The 21,886-nt window shown below is 38.5% G+C and overlaps 3 protein-coding genes and 1 long non-coding RNA gene across 5 annotated transcripts; 1 reads left to right on the forward strand and 3 right to left on the reverse strand.

Moving 5' to 3' along the window:
- Positions 1 to 1,236: 1,236 nt before the first annotated feature.
- Positions 1,237 to 11,850, reverse strand: LOC113676600 (uncharacterized). Its single transcript, XM_027193276.2, has 7 exons — positions 11,678 to 11,850; positions 10,716 to 10,815; positions 9,568 to 9,695; positions 4,930 to 5,029; positions 4,135 to 4,217; positions 3,370 to 3,499; positions 1,237 to 2,870 (listed from the first exon to the last, which is right to left on the reverse strand). The coding sequence occupies exons 1-7, from the start codon at positions 11,848 to 11,850 to the stop codon at positions 2,781 to 2,783; spliced, it is 804 nt and encodes a 267-aa protein (XP_027049077.2). The 3' UTR covers positions 1,237 to 2,780.
- Positions 6,705 to 12,946, forward strand: LOC149039838 (uncharacterized). Of its 2 annotated transcripts, none has more exons than XR_016179928.1 (3): positions 6,705 to 7,012; positions 9,240 to 9,375; positions 9,665 to 12,946. It is a non-coding gene; the product is annotated as an uncharacterized LOC149039838 (long non-coding RNA). The 2 variants fall into 2 exon arrangements; XR_016179929.1 differs by having other exon boundaries at positions 6,776 to 7,012; positions 9,662 to 12,946.
- Positions 12,707 to 17,240, reverse strand: LOC113676597 (uncharacterized). The gene is made up of 2 exons (XM_027193273.2): positions 16,649 to 17,240; positions 12,707 to 14,464 (listed from the first exon to the last, which is right to left on the reverse strand). Exons 1-2 carry the CDS (start codon positions 16,927 to 16,929, stop codon positions 13,870 to 13,872), a joined length of 876 nt encoding a protein of 291 aa, XP_027049074.2. The 5' UTR covers positions 16,930 to 17,240; the 3' UTR covers positions 12,707 to 13,869.
- A 1,300-nt stretch (positions 17,241 to 18,540) lies between these two features.
- Positions 18,541 to 21,762, reverse strand: LOC113676596 (uncharacterized). Its single transcript, XM_027193272.2, has 2 exons — positions 21,166 to 21,762; positions 18,541 to 20,280 (listed from the first exon to the last, which is right to left on the reverse strand). Exons 1-2 carry the CDS (start codon positions 21,444 to 21,446, stop codon positions 19,650 to 19,652), a joined length of 912 nt encoding a protein of 303 aa, XP_027049073.2. The 5' UTR covers positions 21,447 to 21,762; the 3' UTR covers positions 18,541 to 19,649.
- Between the last annotated feature and the right edge of the window lie 124 nt (positions 21,763 to 21,886).

A 21,886-nucleotide genomic window follows, 5' to 3' on the forward strand; every position in this document is an offset into this window, starting at 1 on the left:
TCGAGGAAGTTTAGTGAAAAGAGATAAACAAATCATGAATAAAACACAACAACAACAACAAAACAAAAAAAACAAAAACAAAAAGAAACAACGAAATAAAAGCAGCGGCATCATCGATTCGCAAAATTTTCGGATGCGTGACATCCATACTCTAGTTTCCGGTTGCAATATAAGAACACATGACTGCCTACGTTTTAATGTACCTGCTCCGGATGCCAACCACTTAACAAACCGAAATATTACACTAAGCGGGTTATGTAACCCGAATTACGCACTGATATAGATCTCCCAATGACATTAGGCTCATCTTCGCTTTCATCGACTTTTGGAAAAGTCCACGAATCTCGTATCGTGCAGGCAACTCGTTGCGTAACCAAACGATCTGGTGTCCCAAATACAGCGAATAATGATCCGTAAAATCGCAAGCTAAATACTAGGAGGAAGAATTGTGTTCGACACAGTTAAAATAGACCTTAGTAATTTCACCTTGTATTCGCTAAAGGTATTGCTTTTGACGTCTTTGGTGATGGTTGTGGGTATACCAGATCTAATTAACGTTCTAAGCAGACGCTGAAATTTCCGAACCTGTACTGGGCGTTGAAATAAAACTGCGCATTTTGCTTGCATTGCTTTCCGAATCAGCACGCATCAGCTATTTGGATTATATCACTGAATATTGAACTAATAAGGAAAATTTAAGCCAGCAACTGACTAAGAAAACATCATGGCCAGATGTTGTTTCAACCCAGAAAAATGAAGTCTTCAAAAATGCAGACTTGATAATTTTACTTCAAATGGACAAAAGTCCTAAGTGAATGTATTACTAAATAACCGGAGAAGCAGAACTAGTTTATTGCTTAATTCGTCTGCTGCAGCGTGAAGCTGCTTGTTATCGATGAATTTAACAACCAATGAACATTAATCGGCAAATTTTCCTAGCCGATTCAACTACCTACTGTATGCTAATAATCTAACTTACGTGAAGATGTTTTACCGGGTAGATCGCTCAGACTTTATGCGCCGTTTCTCGAATATGCGGGTTCATTTTCTGAACAGGGTTTTATCTTTACTACCATTACTATTAACAATGTAATTATCTTTATTAGTAGTTGTAGTATTATTATTATTACAATTATATCTTTACTATTATGATCATGATGATGATGGTTATGATTGTTACTATTATTATTAACTCACACTTAGGCTGAGGTGAACTAAGAACGAAAATAACGTTGATCAATGTTGAATATTCTATTTATTCATAAAACTACTATTCAAAACTTAAATTCATGTGCTTCCACGAGTGTAAAAAGAATGCTTAAAAGATACTAATTCAAAAGCTGTCATGACAAAGGTCATATTTCTAATTACATGATACTACCACGAGAAAGAAACCTAGCGCTTATTATTTGGAAGAACTGTTTGTCTTGACTGCTACATTTGCTAAGTAGGAGTTTCTCGGTAACATCAATCAACATTCAAGTTTTATCAGCTCTTCTGATGAATTCTTCTTAGTTAAACATAATAGAAACTAGAGATCGGCCTGGCCACGAGTTTGCCTTACTGTGGTCAAAGCTTTGCAACCCCCAACTACTTCCATTTCTCCCCAGTAAAATAATTTTCGTTAATTGCAAACGGAGAGCGTGAGAGTTGGACGCGAGCTCCGAAGTAGGGGCAGCAGAAGTTTTCCTTCTGAATCACCCCCACCCCCCCCCCCCTCAAAAAAGGATTTTGTTTCCCGCGATCTTTGCAGCGACATCAAGGCAACGAAAAAACCCGCTTGTGAATATCCAACGATTTCAATCCGGGCAAGTTAAAAATTATACGTCGCTGAGATATCGCAGTTGTTAAGAACGCTCAAATTTTATTGCGATCTTGCTACGAATTGGAGTAGAAACTGAAACTTCGCTCGATGATTCTTCGGTATTCACGTTAAAGGTGTTTCTTAACGCATAAAACTATTACCATCAGTGATTGCATTTTACAAAGACCCACAAAAATGATGAATCGACAAACGCACGAATTTTAGGCCCCGTCCACACGTATCCGGATAAATTTGAAAACGGATAAATATTTATACGGTTACGGGTTCCGTCCACACGTAAACGGCGTTTTCACACACCGAAAACGGATAAATTTGAAAACGTTCTCCAGAGTGGATAAATTTGAAAACGCTGGCTAAGCGTCTCCGTGTGGACGCCTCATCCGGATAAATTTGAAAACGATTTGAAAACGATGACGTAACGATTCAAACCTGGTCCAACGCGTGCTCTCGGCCGATCGACCATTAATGAAAACATGGCGAATAAACAAGCTCAAGTTTCGGTACTAATGAGTCTCATTTCAAGCATTGTGGCTTATTTTCATATTCCCAGGATACGCCAGACTGCGGGCACATGTTTTGCTCTAAAGAGCATGCTCAGTAGGCGACGTCATCGTTTTCAAATCGTTTTTGCGTTTACGTGTGGACACCGAAAACGATTCACAAACGGCAACGTGTGGACGCGGATAAATTTGAAAATGGATAAATATTTATCCGTTTTCAAATTTATCCGGATACGTATGGACGGGGCCTTAGTTGCAATGAAATCATCATAAAAATGGAAGCTTCGGTCTCCATGCTCACGATTTTTCCAAGCACTCACTTCGCATGCAGTTTAGCGTAAGGGAAAAAAACTGCTACGAACAAGTCTGAGGCTTAGTTAACACAATGAGAAACCTTAAAATTTTCCTAAACTCCCACAAATTTGAATTGCGTTGCATAAAATTAATATATTAGCTTAAATCTCAGCGTAGCCATCTTTCTTGAATTTGCTACTAAGAGAGGAACATCCAGTTTTGATCGCACCACCAGTAAACACAATTCCGTCCTGAAAAAAAAAAAAAAAAAAAAAAGTAAAAAAGACATTAAAAAAATATTCACCTTAGCAATTAAAATCCATATATCTATACATCTATATATTCAACAATCACTACCTGCAAAATAGCGAAGCGAATCGAGGCGGGACGGGACTAAACATTAAAATAAATTTTTCAATAACAAGTTTGACTGGACAAAGGAAATAACTGAGAGAGCATGCTTATACTCGAACAATATAAATAATAATAATAACAATAATAATAATAATAATAATAATGATGATGATGATTATAAGACACAAAATAAAAAAAAAATAATTGTAATAATTAAAAAAACACTACGATAAATGATAGACAAGCCAATTAGACATTGCACATAACAATTCGAATAAAATTACACGTGAAAAAAGAAAGAAAGCAGTGGTGAAAGAAAAGTCAGTGAAATTGAGGCAGCCAAACCATTGTTCCATACCGTAGGTTCACTCAGTGTTCTAATTTATATTTCTTTACCTTTACAAGGAAAGGAAAGTCGGCCCAGAAAGAGTGATTTGGTAATAACTCTGGCATGCTCTCTACACCACGGCCATATCGGTTTATCAACACTCCGATGATAATGTACATGAGAACTAATGGAAAAAAGCTGAAAAGAGACAGATCAAGGAACTTTAGGAATTTACATACGAAATCTACAACCGACAAACAACACACAAACAAACAAACAAAAAAGAGGTATTGGGAACTTTAGGAATGAAGATAACTCATCACTGCAAAGATCATTCATCATTTATCACTAAACGGTTTTACTGAGAACCAACAAAATGAGCAGCTCTTAGTTGGTTTGCTAGATGAGCTGGTAAAGAACTGCATCGATGTCGCAAGGGTCATGGGTTGAAGTCCCGTACAGGCCTGAATTTTTTTAGGCTTCATATTCATCACATTAGCTTTTTTATTCACTACTGCTTTAGTCGTGTTCTTTACTGCGAAGATCACTCTTATCTTCATGACTGAGATTCACCTTTTCAGCGCTAGATTATCCAACAAGAGAACTCATTTTACTTTCCATGTGGATACTGCTTCTTTAAAAATAACCTTCAAATGTTTCAATCTTTAGTGGTTTTACCAATGCAATGAACGATGGGTTTTTGACCAATCAGGGCGCTCGCAGCATCTCAGTTTCTTTTGGAAAAACAAATAAATAAGCCACCTTCCTTAACAAGAGACAACAGTCGTCGATTCTAGTTAGAGCACGTGACTACACTTTTAGCATAATCTTACATAATAAGAAGTATACTGCCAACACTGAGACCTCCTGATGATCCTCCTTCGGCACATGCATACTTTGATTTTAATGTTCCACTCTAGGAAAACAAAAGTAGCAAACGTAAAATTAATTAATTCCTAGATGCACTTTTTTCCATTTATAAAACCTTTTCACAAACTTTCATTTATTCTTCTCCCGTGGATACCATGACGCGCCTTAAAATATGTCTACAATGGTTATTGGGCAAAAGATTGAATAGGGGCACTCCGATATCCGCTATTAAACAGTCAGCTTCCTCGTTAGGATCTGACGTTTTAATTTCAGATCGAGATAACCATATTTATTCCAACAAGCACCGCCGCGCTTCTTAACTGTTCGCACCTAAGGCACGGCCCGTTTTTCGGAAACAGCCGCCGATAACAGTATCGGCAGCTGCTCCTGAAAAAAGTTCAAATTAAAACCCTTGAAGGCCTAAGGATGATGAAAACAACGACACCCTCTTTTTTTCATAGGAATTTTGGAGCGAATGCTTATTTAACCTTTATTTATACTTCTCAAAAAAAAAAGAAAAGGAAAAAGAGCAAAATAAAGACGTTCTTTGGTGACTCTCAGCCTAGGTATGTTCTTAGTATGCTCTTAAAATTTTAGTTAATCTCAGCCTGAACGTTCATCTAAAATAGAAAGAAAAGAAAGAAAACAGGAAAAAAAAAAGGTGTAGTATTTGTTTCTTTAGTTTTTCATTCATACTACCCAGCATTTCTACAAGCAAAGGAAAAAAAAAACAAACAAACCAAGAGGCAGATAATTACATATGTTGAGGTTCCTGTGCTTGCTCCAGATTCTGTAAATTCTGATATTTTTCCATTCCCTGTTGCACTTCGATCGCACACCAAAGTTATTTTAGACATCCTACAAAGTCACATGTACAGCAAAACACAAAGACTGGTTATTGTATTTATATCACTACAAACCACAAATGATAACAATCTTTATGCAGATTTGTTAAAATAAGTCGCCAGTTGCAACCGGCGCATTTTACCCTCTACTATGAGAAACACGCAAGCTATTCCGAATAATGCTTGTGGCTCTCAGAACCTTTGCAGGTGGAGGGACCCTCGACCCCCAGCGCCACCAACCTTGCACACAGTCCGGTTACTCAAAATCTTTGTTAACAACCCTGTTTATTTATATATATGCGTGGTTCTGCAAGCAGGAAAGATGATGCAAATTCTCTATTCTGATTGGAGACTAAAGCTAGCAAGAAGGCTTGTTTTGGTCAACACTTGGTTAATAACGCGACAGACATGCTAGTAAAATGAAACTTGAGGGAGGAATACTTCATTCGCCAAAACTCACGGACTACCCCTCTACGCGACCCCACCCATACCTCCCTCGTCTCCATCCTTTGCTCCGCTGCTACTATCGCCGGCGCCTTTTCCTATTTCGCCTCGTCACTGTTTTACAAACGAGACGCCTAGCTCAGGCTACTAGGGACCTTAAGCAGTCAGGACAGCAACGCATAAGAAGACTTCGATTAGAAAATGAATTTCTGCCTTCAATTAAAATTTCAAAAATGACTGCATTTGTTTACCGTCTCCAACGGCGCCATACCTCAACTTCAGCATAACGTATAAAAGAAGCGTTGAGTTCCACATGGAAATTAAAATAATTTGCCGTCGCGGTTTCGGTTCGCAGACGACGCAAATTGTGGCGATTTCATGTTGTTGTTTTGCATAGGACGGCTAAGAAATGTACAAAGTTTTAAAACACACGTTCTGCCGATTAGATCTTTTGTTTTTCCACGTCCTTGTTGCCGTCGCCATCGTGGTTTGCTTAAGGTCCATACTATCTCTCCTACAACTTCGATCCTCTTACTGCCATTCACTAACTGAACTCTTAGAAGAGGGTCTCGATAAGGTTAACCGCTAGCCGTACAACGCCGAAAAAAAAAAGCTGTTAGACGTAAAAATTGAAAAATTTTAGCTGTTAGCCGTAAAACAATGTTAACCGTAAAAACAATCTACTGCGACAACATTGGGAAGATATTTAAACCGTTAGCCGTAAATTGGCCAAAATTTTAACCGCTAGCCGTCACATCCATCACCAAGACTCTCCTGGAGAAACTAATGAAGAAGCCTTTTCTGCGATATTTACCTAAGTAAGATTTAGAAATTCGCCTTTCTCAAAAATTATTTTTCGGGATAGTTGAATTACATCAAGGCAGATGTAAATGAGGTAATTCAAAAGACTGAAGAGGCAGGGAAAGATGTCCACACCAAGAACGAAGAAAAATCCGAAATACTAACCTGTCAACTCCCATGAGTGACCAAGATAGAATTTCCCGTTACAATATTAACACAATATCAAGCAGACAAGGAAGGAGAAGAAAGACAAATATTAATTAGGGAGATATTAGTTGATCCGATACCATATTCACCGAATTGGCTTTCTAAGAATTGATATGACAGACAATAAGGAGAATTAGTAATACGATCTTGGGAATGGAAGAGTTGAGGAAGATGTTTAAAAGGGTCATTTTGACTCCTAAACCCGTTGAGGAAATGGATGCACAGTCTTGTCACGCAAGCCTCTATTTAAACGCCACAATGCCAATGAGTCGAGCTGAAGTGTACCCCGCTGAGTTGCGTGTTTGTCGTCGCTTATGGAAAATATCTCCTGAAAGCTGCTCAACAGGTATATAGTACAACTCAGAGAGAACGAGATATAAAGTTTATCATATTCAAAAGAACGTATTTCGTGGAGTCGTTTCAGAGGGAACATAATTCGTTATGGTCCACGTTCGATCACCAACTTCACAACTTTGCTACAAACGAGATTTCAACTGATGAACATACGTTTCCCAAGAAATAAGCAAGACAGAGATGAACCAAGGTATGACATTTTTATACTCAGGGAATGCTCATATAACGAACTTAAGTTATTTCAGTTAAAGAGGACAGGTATGCTGATTTGCGTTCAATCGAGCACATGGCGTGATTTGACTAATTTCGTGTCTTCAGATGTCTTGCATGCGCTATTTTGAAGAGTTTTCTGTCGGGCAAAAAGTTCTTAAAAGAACTTTACGCATACCGTAAACTGTCGCCCATAAGTCCTAGGCGAAAATAGCTTCCTAAGGCGGTTTTAGGAGGGCTTATAAACGGAGGGGTTTATAACCGGAATAAGAAAGCGCTCATTTGAAACGAAGTTCGCGAGCTCTAGAAATACTGATCAAAATACGTTTAACATTGATTGTTTCATCTTTTTTGTTTCTGGTTTTTTTTTTTATTATAATCATATATAAATACAAAATTTAGCTTTCAAACGTTATATCAAACCGAATTCGCTCCAATACATTTGGATTAGAATTACAGCTAACATCACGAACTAAAATGAAACTTGGCAAAACGGAAGTTCAGACTTTTCACTTTAGGTTCGTCTCTGCTCTCCTATTCTTTGAATTTTAACGTATAATTCACATAATAGTTCCTATCTCATAAACATGAAAAGCTAGAGGGTGGCTAACAATTAGATGTAATTTCTTGGTACCGGGGTAGCTCTCTATAAGCGGGGGAAGGCGGGCTAATAAGCGGCAGTTTACGGTATTTGAAAATCATTCCTTCCATGGTGAAAACAACTTATATTCATAAATTTAGAGAGTACTCTGCTTTTGCGAGTGGTTCAAAAATACTGATCAAACCAATTCTTACAAAATTACGTTTTCCACACATGAAAGAGTTCATTTAAGAATATCCCGCTGTGTAAAACTTCCTTGACTCAATATCTTTGAAACGCCAATCGGGGAGGAGTGGTCTATTTTCGGCCTTGCCTAATGTCGTGATCCCATTCAGGTGAATGCGAATTTCGTTTTTCTCGATAGTCTGAACATGTCTCAGGAAAAAAAAAACTAAAAAGCATTTCAAATCTTACCCGAGGCTACCTGTATGCATAAAATGAGATAATTTAGAGTATCAGCGCTGTAGAAATTTGTTTATCTTCATTTGATTTTTGCACCGAGGTTCTCTTAGCCCTTTAACTGCCATGGGTGACCAACACAGAATTTCTCCTTACAATATCAATACAATATCAAGCACACAAGTGAGGAGAATAAAGGGAAATATCAACAAGGTGATTATTTATTGATCCAATAATAAATTTTCTGAACTAGTACCTAAGAATTGGATGGCAGATAGTAAGGAGAATCACTAATGAGATCTTGGGAGATAAAAGGTTAACTTCATCTAATAAAATCAGATCAGAACAAAAAATAAAAAAAAAGGAAAAAAAGGCTCCAATTTTGCTATTATTCATGACAAACTTCACTGGCTTACATCAATAATGCTTGTTGCATGCTACACCTGATTATTTTTTTTTCCGTCATCTTTCATTAACCCTTTAACTTCCAATATCTCTTTAATAAGTCTCCTTACTGTCTTTCATACAATTATAATGATGGCAATTTGGAGAATTTGGTATCAGATCAATTAGTAATCCCATAATTGATATTTTACTTTATTCTCATGACTTGTCTGCATAACACTGTCTAGAAATAGTAAGGAGAAATTCTGTCTCAGTCACTCACAGGAATTAAAGGGTTTTTAACAACAGTAAAAAACAGTAAATGCAAGCTGTTTATTAACATTTTTTTCCATGTGTTACAAAAAATGTCTGAAGGATAAAAAACACAATTATAGTCTCTAATTGACATGAAAAAATGCTTGTATTTTTGTCTTTGAACATTGTGAATTCCTTAAAGCTCACAGTTTTCCTCAAACTTCCTTCTCCTAAAACTGTTCACAATTCAGAACAAATACTGTCTGATCAAATATCCATGCCTATTGAAGCCAAAATGAAGGATGTTGTCTGTACATGACATATCAGGGTATCTACATTTATTGTGTTATGAGTAATTGTTGTTGTAATTAAAAGCTTCTGGAAATCTCCAGACTTCTTGGTCATACTGACATTCATACCATAGAACTTTCTAGAACTTTTCATCAAGTCACAGTTATTATGTAATACTACTTAAATAGTTCTTTTGTAAAGCTTCTGGAATGTTCCAGAACACTTTGTGAATGTATATAAAGACTCAATTATGTAATAGTAGTTGTTGTTGTTGTAGGGAGTGACTGACTGTTTAGAAAGCTAAACTGTGAGAGAGAGCTACAGTGGAAGATTGCTAGTTTGAAGAAACGATGGGGAGAAAATTGTGAGTTCACCTCAGTGGTGAACTAAGATATAGACTGTGGCGGTCTTAGGTGAGTCTATTGATGATAAGTGCTGTGCTGCCTTTAGGAGTAGCTCCTTATTAGGAATACTACTCATTGTTTAAAGAAGTAGGTAACTTTGTAGAATCGTAGTGTTTTTCTGTCAGTTAGATTATACCATAACAGTTGTCCTTTAAAAATCAATTACATTGATACAGCACAACATTAGAGTTGTTTACTTGCCTTCCATGGGTAGGCTGCCCACCTTCTATGACTCCGTATGAAATAACTACATTGCCAGAAGCATCCACACTAAAACTGGTATCTTTGCTTCCAGCAGGGGTCCCAGTGGAAGTGGCTACTTGACAAACCTAGGTATATATTGTAAGAATAAATACGAGTTTAAGTATAGCTAACAAGTGCAACATCCAAATTAAGGCCAAGGAATACTTCAGGAGAAAAATCTAGGCACCTTGTTGTGCCACTAGCCACTAGTTGCATACTGCTTCCAAGAAAAGTCGCCACTGATATACTGCTGTCAGTCACAAAAATTCAAACTGGTTTGAATTTGTCCAACAATTGTAGCACCAGGAAAATTTTTCATGGAGTATATGCAATGCTAGATCAACTTGTTCAAGCACTACACAGAATATGCAGATTAAGGTCTGAAACTGGGACTAGCTGATTTTCCATGAGTCTCCTTTGCAGCCATTGTTTGGTCTCATCATGCAACCCTGTTACATGACAAGATAAATAATGGCTGCAAAGGATATTAGTCTCCTATGGCACTAAAAATTGACTTTTGGCAACCAGACTTATATTTGGTCTTGAGAATGTTCTTCAGGTTAATCAGTGCTCAAATATTTTATTCTAAAGCTCTCAAACATCATACACAACTGATGATTGTTCATGGGTGAGAATATGGTTCCAGCAGAAAAAAAAAATCACATTCAACACTCTGCCTCTTTGTAATTTTCTGAGGCAAACATTTTACACATTTTACTTTCTTTCCAAGCCTCTAGTCTTATAAGCAGTATGGAGTTTACACAAAATGAGGATCTCCTAGTAAAGCAGGCTAACAATAAAAATCATGTACAAAGGAGATAGGTTCCAAAGAAACTATGTTGATGAATCCATGGGGACTATTACAGGATAAAGTGGTTTACAATATCAATTGGCACTCAGGGAGATTCTAGCGCTGAAGTTTCAAGCTTTAGCCTTTCATCAGAGCAAAATTGGTTCTGATGCAGGGCTTACGCTTGGAATGTTAGCTTTTGAATTTCTCTATAGTAGCCAATTCACCTTACAAAACTGTTCCTCTACAAAATTTTTATGAGTACATTGACAATTTCAGGGTTTTAAATTTAAGCATTATACCCAAATTCACTCACCATGACTTGTTTACAGCCTAGAGAATCATTTGGGTCATCAAATGGTGTGCATGGATTCCAGTCAAAAAAGCGGCCAGAGCTGCCACCTATATTTGTGAAGCTATTTCAAATTTGAACAAAAAAGGGTAAATTCAACTGTAGCACACTAAACTTATAATCTTGGTTAAAATGGCCAAATTAAACCAAATACTATAAATTATATACAGATTTCTTCCCCTAACTCCTTTAACTCCCAGGGGTGATTAACATGTATCTTCTCCCTATCAAACCCATGCATTATCCAGCTGACAGGTAATGAGAATATTCAAACTTATCTGGTAGACATTATCTTGATCTAACACCAAATTCTTGTAACTCATTTACAAAGAAACTGTAGCAGCTAAAAGGGAGAATCATAAATCAGATCTAGGAGGTTAAAAGGTCAAAGGATGTTCTGATATTTCCTTGTCATCTAAACTTTTTACTGAGAAGAGATTCTAAAAACATATTGAGTAACATGTATAGTAGGTACATGCATATTCCACTTGAAGTTTCACAAAATAAAACCAGCACTAAATGACTGTGAATGAATAAAATTCATGTATGGGAACTACAAATAAAGACGTGCATATTAAACCGATCTTCACAGTAATGAACAGTACTGAAAGTGAGGCCTGAAAAAAAATTCAGGTTTGTACGGGATTTGAACCCGTAATCACCTCTGCGATACCGTTGCAAAGCTCCACAAACTGAGCTAACTTAAGCTAACTGTGAGCTGGTTATTATGTCGGTTCCAAATAAACTCGTAAAGTGATGAATAACTGACTGTGAATAAATAAAAATTAATCAGTGAACTGCGGATAAAGACGTGAATGTGAAAGGGTTCTTCACAGTAATGAACACTAGGATCAAGAGCAGTGGAGTTGTGTTCTGTCCAGCACCGGCAATACCAGTTAAGATTCTGAAACTTAACACCGTCCTACCTCGGTTTTGAACCACCGTCCGCATCTTTCAAACTGACTGTCGAACCATTCTTGAACTTGCATGTACATACATCAACCTTATCGCAGGACTCTTCCGATGAAGAAATTGCGACCCTTAGTATGATGAATAATAGTAGAAGGCCTTTGCTTCCTAATTGCGCCATTTTGGACATATTATTATTATGTAGATGTCTGTTCAGATCATGTACATGATCCAGCTAATCAGGTACTGCGATCTATTTTGCAACAGCGGCGTGCCGAGGTTGTTCCAAATTTACCTTTACCGGGAGGTGGGAGGGGGAACGGGCGAGGTTCGTTAACAGGTAAATGATCTTGCAATTCCCAACCCATTTCAAAATGAAAAAAGAGAGATTATTTAGAGTTCTCCTTGTGAGCGTTTTTTTCTTTTGCTAGTATTGGCTGAGCAAATTTAAAACGGACAGTTCAAATTAAACCACCGGTGGCTCAAGCTTGCAAAATGAGCAAATGTGTCTTCGTTGCGCAATGCATGGGCGACATTTAGGGTCACGATATGCGACTAAACTGTCGCACTCTCAAGCCTAGGATTCTATAAAGGGCAAAGCAGATGAGCTCAAACCGAATTAAACGGTCCTAAATTAGCTCAGAAAACCCACACTATACAAAGGAACAATCTCCTACGCGAGGTAATTTTGTTTTGTTTTTTTCAAAACTAGTTCAGATTTTTTAGGTTGAAGGTGCAACTGTTTATTTTTCTAAAGCTCCTTATCTTTCGCCCATTGCGTAACGTAAGATCCTTAGCATATTTACGGAGGCTCATTTGCGAGCTTGGGCTATCTGTGTTAAAACTAGAAAAAAGGTGCTGTTTTTAGATCCTTGAAGCTTCCCTTGAACAAACACTGTATTTCCTCGAATAAGCACCCATGCTATAATCAGCGCTATCCCCTGAATTAGCACCAACCCATAGGCCATAATGTTAAACAAGCACCCCTCTTGAATTAGCACCCCTCCTTCCTCGATTTCTAAAATAGAAGAGTTACAAGAAAAACCTTTTTCTATTGCCATTTTATTCATAACTTTTTAAAGCGTCAACTACGGCGGAATCGTCACAAGAGAATAGACAGCGAATCAAGGTTGGTTCCCTTTCTTAATCGTACAGCTGTAATTTAAGAACCAGTTAGTATTCGTCTCTTGGCTGGCTATTTTGAATACATATTTTTAGAATCGTAACGTAACACTGAATATGTACATGTAACTCTATCTTATGACAAATAAAGAGTTATTGTTACTTATCAGACTTATCTGTTATGGCCGGGGAGGGGGCCTGGGGAGGGGAGTTGGAGGTTTTCTAATGGATCACATAGTTTTCAGGGGTAACAGTCGTCTCAGTCGTCTCAAACAGAGTTTAAAAGAAGGACTAAACAACATTGACTGCCAATTACCTTGCAATGGGGGGTTGGGGGAGCATAAGAATTAATAATAATTCATAGCCTTATAGATGGTCACGTAAACTTAATCGTGACACAACCAATATCCTGTGACACCCCAGACGACAAATAATTAATGACTGCTCCATTACACAGTTAGGTGAACCTGCTAAAATGTTTCCTCTCAATCAATACTTGTGCTTGTACTCAGAATCAAAAGCCGTTCACGCTGAGGGGATGTGCTGCTCGATGTGCTTTCAACGAAGTAAAAGTGTGACTTTTTGTTTTAAAGTAGAAACGTGCATGCTATAAATGCGTCGTCAACCCCGTTTTATCATGCAGTTTCCCAGGCCCCAAAGAGAGTCACAGTATAAAAAGGAGACTTTGTAAATAACCAACCTATACCAAGTCTGAATAGGTAGCTTATAACAAACTAACTAATTCGTAGCTCGATATCATTGAAGTCGATTTTCTTCTTATTGGCTAATGGGGATGTTCCATGGCGCACTTTTGGGATTTTGAGAGCAAGAACATTTTGGTAGGTAGGAATTTAAAAATGGTAAGATTAAAAAGCTAAAAAAAGTTGTTATCGTGTTACCAATCTAAGTAATTAAGATTAGGTCTGTAATTGGCCACAGATTCTACTATACTGGGGAAGGGGTTCTGAAAGGCCAGCGGCACATACCCAGCAAAAGTAAGTACTCCCTTCTATTCCCCTCCCCCGCTCCCCCCCCCCCCCCCCCTGCGTAGTCTCACTGGTCTGTTTACATGGAGTGTCAAGTTTACTCATTGTAGGCAGCTGGGGTAGCCACCATACCCGTTTTCACAACTTATTGTGTGAATAAACGGTAGTAAGCAGCCTATGGAGATCCAAGCATGTCCACAACACAGGTCGTGTTCATAGCAAAGCTGATTTCGACAACAATTGCCACAAACCCGGGACCAACATGTGCATCCCGGGCCACACATTCCTAAACAATCGTTGTTGTAGGGATCAGAACGCAAATCTTGACAAGTATTGTGTTTATCTTCTTGAAAAAGTGCTCTCTTCTCTCGTGTCACACTGCTGCCTGGGACAACGCTGCCATTAGAGCCGTATTTTGGTTCTAAAGTCATAGCAAGCATGTGGAACCGCATCAAGAGAGGGTGGTTACCTACGTTCTTTATCAATTCAGTCGACAGGTGGTGCAATAACACAAGCTTCCTTGTGTTCTTCAGCCGGTCCAATGCCGAATGAAATTTGTCAGAAAACTCTGAATCTCGGTTTGTCACGGGATAATTGTTTTCCAAGTAGAAGATTTCCTTCCAGGTATTGTCATGTAGGTTGCTGTGTTTTCTTGGAATAAACTTGAGATACACAGGAAATTTAGACGACTTTTTCCTGTTGAAATTGAACAAAATTAAAATCTGTTACTACTTGAGGTATTTTCAACATACAAAATTAAATGCAGCCACGTCACCAAATGTAGTTTTCACCTTTTTAACTCGTGAATTGCGCGCATGCGCAAGAGCGAGTTATAGATACGATGTGGGGAATGGAATTCGCTCGCTCGCTCGCTCGATTGGTCGATTCCTGTAAACTTTTTTTAGATTTTAGGCTTTTGAGTGCATTTTATAGTTTTTGGCGAGCAATAAACAGACGAAATGGCGACCTTTTTTGCTAAGAATAGTGGTGGGGTGAAAAAGAAGCCAATGATAATCTTTAAAGAGTTTTTTTTTTTTCGTTTTAGTTTCAACAAGCGGCGCCAGCGACTGGCAGGCATGCAAGGATTCACACTGAAATAACAGAACAACCTTCGTTTTTCATAAAATTGCAATTTACAATCCTTGAACTTGAAAACAATCCGAAGATTCATTGAAAATATCACTTACTGCGAAGCGCTTGGAGTTTACAGATGTTCAAAAGCTTTTTCTGTTATAGCGTGAGATTGAGGACAAAATTGATCATTACGTTTCGTCGCGTGTGTTTTTCCTGTGTGAAGCAACAAAAGATGCCGGCGACTGACGAAATAACAAGTTAACACGAAAATCAGATAACACCTAAACAAACAATTTTAGCTACCGATTTCAGTGAATTTTTAAAGAAAAATTTTCTTTTAAGTTTTTAGGACAATTTGAAGATTCAACATACATACAACGTACTAAAATGCGAAAGTTACACACCACGAAATTGATAACTACGCCTGAAATGAAATTCTATCTTGTTATTGATTATACGTTGCCTAGCACGTGACTTAAATCTACCCAAGCGGAGATCCAAAATGACGGTAGCAGGCTTGGCTTAATTATATCACTCAAAACTCGTTCCCGTTTGTCTCATTTGATAAAGAGGGAATCGTTAATGTTTTTATTAAGACAGTATTGCCTTGATTTTCAAATATTTACAACGAAAGACAGTAAATTTCACTTTTCACCCACATTTACTTCCAACCTTTTCTTTTGAACCAGAAACAAAAATGATAGACGTTTAAAACACATGACATCATCCACCTTGTCAAATGTAATAGCATAATCATTTCAATTGTAATCCCTTCTTATCCCAACGTTACTTTGTTTCTTTGCTACATTAGCGAACACTGAACTACTGCTCGTACTCTAGATATGACAATCAACCACAAAATTCCCTAAACCAGATAACATTAAACATAATCTAAAAAATCATGTGTCAATTCACGAGTTTGCTCACAGAGCACTTTGATTTGAGATTAAAGCGGAGCGCGAGTCACTCGCTCTTACCGGCTGCGGTCTTGCCTGGTCGACGCGTGCTCTGCGCTAACCTAATTTTCAAACGCATATAGCAAGAAAGAATCATTTATAACCACTGCTCGACAGACTACAGTTTTTTTAACTTGTAAATCAGACCAAATGTTTCATCCTAGTAAGTTCTTTTGAGAAGAAATGACGCTTTGTTGTGACGTGTGGGTTACTTCTCTTCCCGGCCTCAATTTTAGCTTAGCTTGGTAACTTTTCTTTTGCACTTAAGACACGTTTCATTTCATTTTAATATCAAATTTGAGACGAATCATCTAAAATTCAAATTATACTTTTGTTTCGGGTGTTCAATTATGATCACTTTTCGTAACCAGGAGGTCTTAGGATTCGAGATGCATTCCTAAGAGTGCTGAAAATCACTTTGACAATTGCAAGGACAAAAAGTTGCTTTCCACCTATTGAATTTTCCTTTTTTTTTAATTTTCTTTTTTCTTTTGAAGCTGGGAAGAAACATACAAAGGGATTTGAAAAAGCCTGTCTGTTCATTTCCTTTGTTTGCGTTCACTCTTTGAATTTTAATAGACCGAAAGTAGTTTCATTAATTTCTTGCCATTATTGAGTGTATTTCCGCATTACGTATTTTTGATTGCAACTAGGAGTAGAGAATGGTATAAAAAGTAAATTCCCTTTGAGTTTACTCTGTTACATAAATCAGTCAGACAGAAAAAGAGAACAAAAAAACTAACCCTTTACGGCAAATTCAAATACTTTCACTCTAGCAATCACACTGCTTACTAGCTTAGTTATCGCGTCTGTCGCAAACTTGATTTCTATTCAAGTATTCAAGACTTACCCGAGAAACACATAGTCCAGTACTTGAAAGAGGAACATTCCATCCTGTAAGTCCCTGAAGTGGGCTAACGTTCCGTTATCTTTGCTCTTCAACTGAACAAAACTCTCGTTTATGACGAAACACAAAGCAAGGTCTTTCCTTTGACCATAGCAACCTTCAATGTTCTCTGCTGAATTCTCTTTCAAGGTCAAAACGGCGCTCTTATCCGCCGCAGTGCCCATCACTGTAAGAACTAAGAAAGCGAACACGAGAAGTGAAGGAATGGAGCAAGACAACCACATAATGAAAGTCGTTCGTCGCTCAACGCAGATGTAAGGGAATACTGTCGTAAGTAACTGTTGAAGTCTATTTCAAAGACTTCCCTTTAGTAAACTGATAGAAAGTGAAAACTTTGTTCATGCTTTGTCAGCTAAGAAAGGGGAGTTCCCCCTAATACTAAATCGATCTTGCGTTGCGTCATCCTATAAGGAACCATGACGCATTAATATTTTTCTGCCATGATCATGGTGGATCCATTAATCAGACCGTTGCAAGCTTCAACACCGACCATATTCATGATGATGGCTGTCCATGTAGCTCCACAGGCCATTTTAAAATTTACATATACAAATTCTAATTCAGACACGCGTCACGGATGCTGGTCACGCAGACTGGTTCGCATTTGAATAAAACCCTCGCACTTTCTATTTTCATAATTTATTCTTTTAAGCAACATTTCTGTTTGTGAAATCCATACAAAGGTGTTCATCAATTTTAGGTTTTGGGAGTTAAGCTAACAATGATATTATTTCGCGCACTAATCTCGATAAAAATCCTACTTCACCCACCATTTTTATTGAAGTCTTAATTACTTATTCCGCATACCGCGAGCACGATTGTGAGAGCACAGGCTATGCTGAGCTGATGGGAGGGGAGGGAAGGGGAGGGGGGGTTAAGCGGAAAGGCGGTGATTTTTTGACGAAAAGAGTTTTTCCACATCAACTGGTTTCGAGCATTCACGCTCGCTGGTAATGAAGGAAGGTAAACTCCCTAGTGTCAAAATACTCTCAGTTTCAATCCATGGATGGATTATGGTGGAATGATGAGCCAATGAGCCAGGGGCCGTCCATTGTTCAGCATGAGCTTTAGAGGGTTTCGCCCCCCCTTGAAAGTTCGCCAACCCCAACATTAATTTTTGCCTCGTTAAATGTAGCCTGATAGAAGACCTTGCAATTCAAAATGGAAATATAACTATTTAGAGTTTTTCTTTTGTTTGTTTTTTTTCTTTTGCTGGCGTTGGTTGAGTAAATTAAAACGGACAGTTAAAACGACTGGTAGCGCATGCTTGCTAGATGAGCAAATGTGTTTACGTTGGACAATGCATGGGTGAAATTCAGGAATCATGATATGCAACTAAACTATCGTACTCTCGACTTTGGAATTCTATAAGGGGCAAAACAGATGAGCTAAAACCGAACTAATCGGCCCTAATTTCAGCTCAAAAAACTCACTCTATGCAGAGGAACAACCTCTTACGCGAGGTAATTTTGTTTTTATTCAAAACTAGTTCGGATTTTTTAGGTTGAAGGTGCGACCGTTTATTTTTTTAAAGCTCCTTATATTTCGCTCATTGCGCAACGTACCGTAAATTTTTTTTGCATATCAACGGAGGCTCGTTTGCGAGCTTGGGCTACCTGTGTTAAAACTGGGAAAAGATGCTGGTGTAAGATCCTTGAAGCTCCCCTTGCACAAACACCGTATTTCCTCGAATAAGCGCCCATGCTGTAATAAGCGCTCTCCCCTAAATTAGCGCAAACCCAAAGGCCATAATGTTAAACAAGCACCCCTCTCAACCCTCTCGAATTAGCACCTCTCCTCCCTCGATTTCCAAAATAGAAGAGTTACAAGAAAAACCTTTTCCTATCGCCATTTTATTCATAACTTTTTAAAGCGTCAACTACAGCGAATCAGTACAAGAGAATAAACAGCGAATCAAGGTTGGTTCCCTTTCTTAGTCGTACTCCTGTAATTTAAGAACCAGTTAAGATTCGTCTCTTGGCTGGCTATTTTGAGTACATATTTTTAGAATCGTAACGTAACACTGACTATGTACATGTAATTTTATCTTACGACAAATAATGAGTTATTGTTACTTATCAGACTTATCTGTTATGGCCGGGGGGGGGGGGGAGTCGGAGGCTTTCTGGGGATGATATGGTTTTCAGGGGTAACAGTTGTCTCAAACAGATTTTAAAAGAAGGACTATAGAATATTGATTGCCAATTACCTAGCAATATAGAGGGGGAGCATCAGAAAAATTCATAGCCTTATGGGTGGTCACGTAAACTTAATAGTGACACGACCAAAATCCTGTGACACCCCAGGCGACAAATAATTAATGGGGGGGGGGGGGGTATGGGGGAGAATAAGGGGAGCATAAGAATAATTCATAGCCTTATGGGTGGTCACGTGGTAAATAGTGACTGTTCCAGACTGGTCCCTATATGAGCTTCACGTGGGGTAAAGCTCCTAATTTGACAAGTAAGATCTGGTTTTTAGTTGAACAGTATATATTCAGCCGACCTACCTTAAATGTTTAGGTTAACAAGTTGTGTTCGTGCTTATGCAATGCAAAACACTCTCCACTCTACAAAACTAGTTTGAGCACATGCTCAGCAGTTACACAGTTAAAAGGTAATCGGGACGCGGTACTTTCTAGAAAGAGGCTAATGGAGACGTGCCGTTGGACTAAGTCGCATTTTCACCACTAGTTGGGACCGCGCATTTTCGGTATTTTGGGTGTAAGAAAATTTTGGTAAATAGGGATTTAAAAATGTGCAGATTGTTGTGACAGTATTACTAAAGGTAGCTAAGATAAGGTCTATAATTGGCAACAGAATATACTATAATGGGGTAGAGGTTCTAAAAGGCCAGAGGCACATACTCAGCAAAGGTTGACCCTACCTCCTTCCCCCTTCCCTCCCTCCTTCGAGAATCTGTATGCGCGGAGTGTGAAGTGTACTCATTGTAAGCAGCTGGGGTAGCCACCATACCCGTCTTCACAGCTCAATGAATGAACAATCGGAATGAGGCAGTTTATGGTGTACATGTCATGTCGACAACATTTGTCATGTTCAAAGCAAAGCCGATTTTGGCAACAATTGCCACAAATAAAATACCAACATGAACATCCGTAGCCGCACATTCCTAGACAATCGTTGTTATTGGGATCAGACCTCAAATCTTGACAAGAATTCTCTTTCTCTTCTTGAAAAAGTGTTCTTTTCTTTCGAACGTGTCCAAACTTGGTCTTCCTTTCTTTGTATCGTCCATCTTCATTGCTCCATCGTCTTTCAGGGACAACGCTGTCATTAGAGCCGTATTTTGCTTCTAAAGTCATGGCAAGCATGTGGAACCGCATCAAGAGTGGGTGGTTACCTACGTTCTTTTTCAATTGAGTCGACAGGTGGTGCAATAACACAAGCTTCGTTGTGTTCTTCAGCCGGTCCAATGCCGAATGGAATTTGTCAGCAAATGAATCTCGGTTTGTCATGAGATGTTTGTGTTCCAAGTAGAAGATATCCTTCCAGGTATTGTCATGTAGGTTGCTGTGGCTTGCATTGAGATGCACAGGAAATTTAGACGACTTTTCCCTGTTGAAAGGGTACAAAATTAAAATCAGTCACTTGAGGTATTTTCCGACATGCAAAATTAAATGCAGCCACGTCACCAAATGTAGCTTTCACCTTTTTTTCAGATAAACACGGAACGCAAGTAACTCGCACTTACCGGCTGCGTAACGTGGCTGGTCTACGCGCGCTTTGCGCTAACCTGATTTTTAAACATATAGCAAGAATCATTGCTCGACAGACTACAGTTTTTGGACTTCTAAATTAGACCAAAAGTTTCCTCCTGGTAAGTCCTTGTTGAGAAGAAATGAGGCGTTTTTGTGACGTGTGGGTTACGTCTATTCGTGGCCTCAATTTTAGCTTAGCACTTAAGACACGTTTATCAAACTTGAATTTGAGACGAATCATCTAAAGATCAACTATATTTTTGTTTCAGGCGTTCGAGATGCTTAAAATTACTTCGACAATTGCAAGGAAAAAAAGTTTCTTTCCACTTATTTAATTTTTTTCTTTTTGCTTTGAAGCTCGGAAGAAACGCACAAAGGGATCTGAAAAAGTCTGTCTGTTCATTTCCTTTGTTTGCGTTCACTGAGCCAGACCGAAAGCAGTTTAATGAATCCCTTGCCATTATTGAGTAGGTTTTTGCACTACGTATTTTTGACTGCAACTACAAGTAGAGAATGGTCAAAATAAAATCCCCTTTGAGTTTACTCTGTTACCTAAATCAGCCAGACAGAAAAAGAGAACAAAAAAACTAACCCTTTACGGCAAATTCAAATACTTTCATTCTAGCAACTACACCGCTTACTAGGTTAGTTATCGCGTTTGACGCAAACTTGATTCCTAAAGAGTAAAATTTAACCCACTTACAATTATGTCTTCAAACGCATTTACGTATTCAAGACTTACCCGAGAAACACATCGTCCAGTACTTGAAAGAGAAACATTTCATCCTGTAGGTCCCTGAAGTGAGCTAACGTTCTGTTATCTTTGCTCTTCAAGTGAACAAATGTCTCGTTTATGACGAAACACAAAGCGTGGCCTTTCCTTTGACCATAGCAACCTTCAATGTTCTCTGCTGAATTCTCTTTCAAGGTCAAAACGGCGCTCTTATCCGCCGCTGTGCCCATCATTGTAAGAACTAAGAAGGCGAACACGAGAAGTGAATGAATGGAGCAAGACAACCACATAATGAAAGTCGTTCGTCGTTCAATGCACACGCACGGGAATACTGTTGTAAGTAACTGTTGACGTCTACTTTAAAGACTTCCCTTTAGTAAACTGATCGAAAGTGAAAACTTTGTTAATACCTTGTCAGCTAAAAAAAAGGGGAGTCCCCCCGAGTACGAAATCGATCTTGCGTTGCGTCATCCTGTAAGAAGCCATGACATATATTTTTTTTTCTTCCATGATCATGGTTGATCCATGATTAGACCGTTGCAAGCTTCAACACCGACCACATTCATGATGGTGGCTGTTCTATGGACGGCCGCCCATACTGTTCATGTAGCTCCACAAGCCACCGTTTATAATTTATACGTGCAAATTCTAATTCAGACACGTACACACGTCACGGATGCTGGCCACAAAGACTTGTTCGCATTTGAATAAATGTCACGCAACTTCTGTT

This window comes from Pocillopora damicornis, chromosome 9 (genome assembly GCF_964200805.1).
Source record: "Pocillopora damicornis chromosome 9, jaPocDami1.2, whole genome shotgun sequence".
In the NCBI taxonomy this organism is placed as follows: Eukaryota; Metazoa; Cnidaria; class Anthozoa; order Scleractinia; family Pocilloporidae; genus Pocillopora; species Pocillopora damicornis.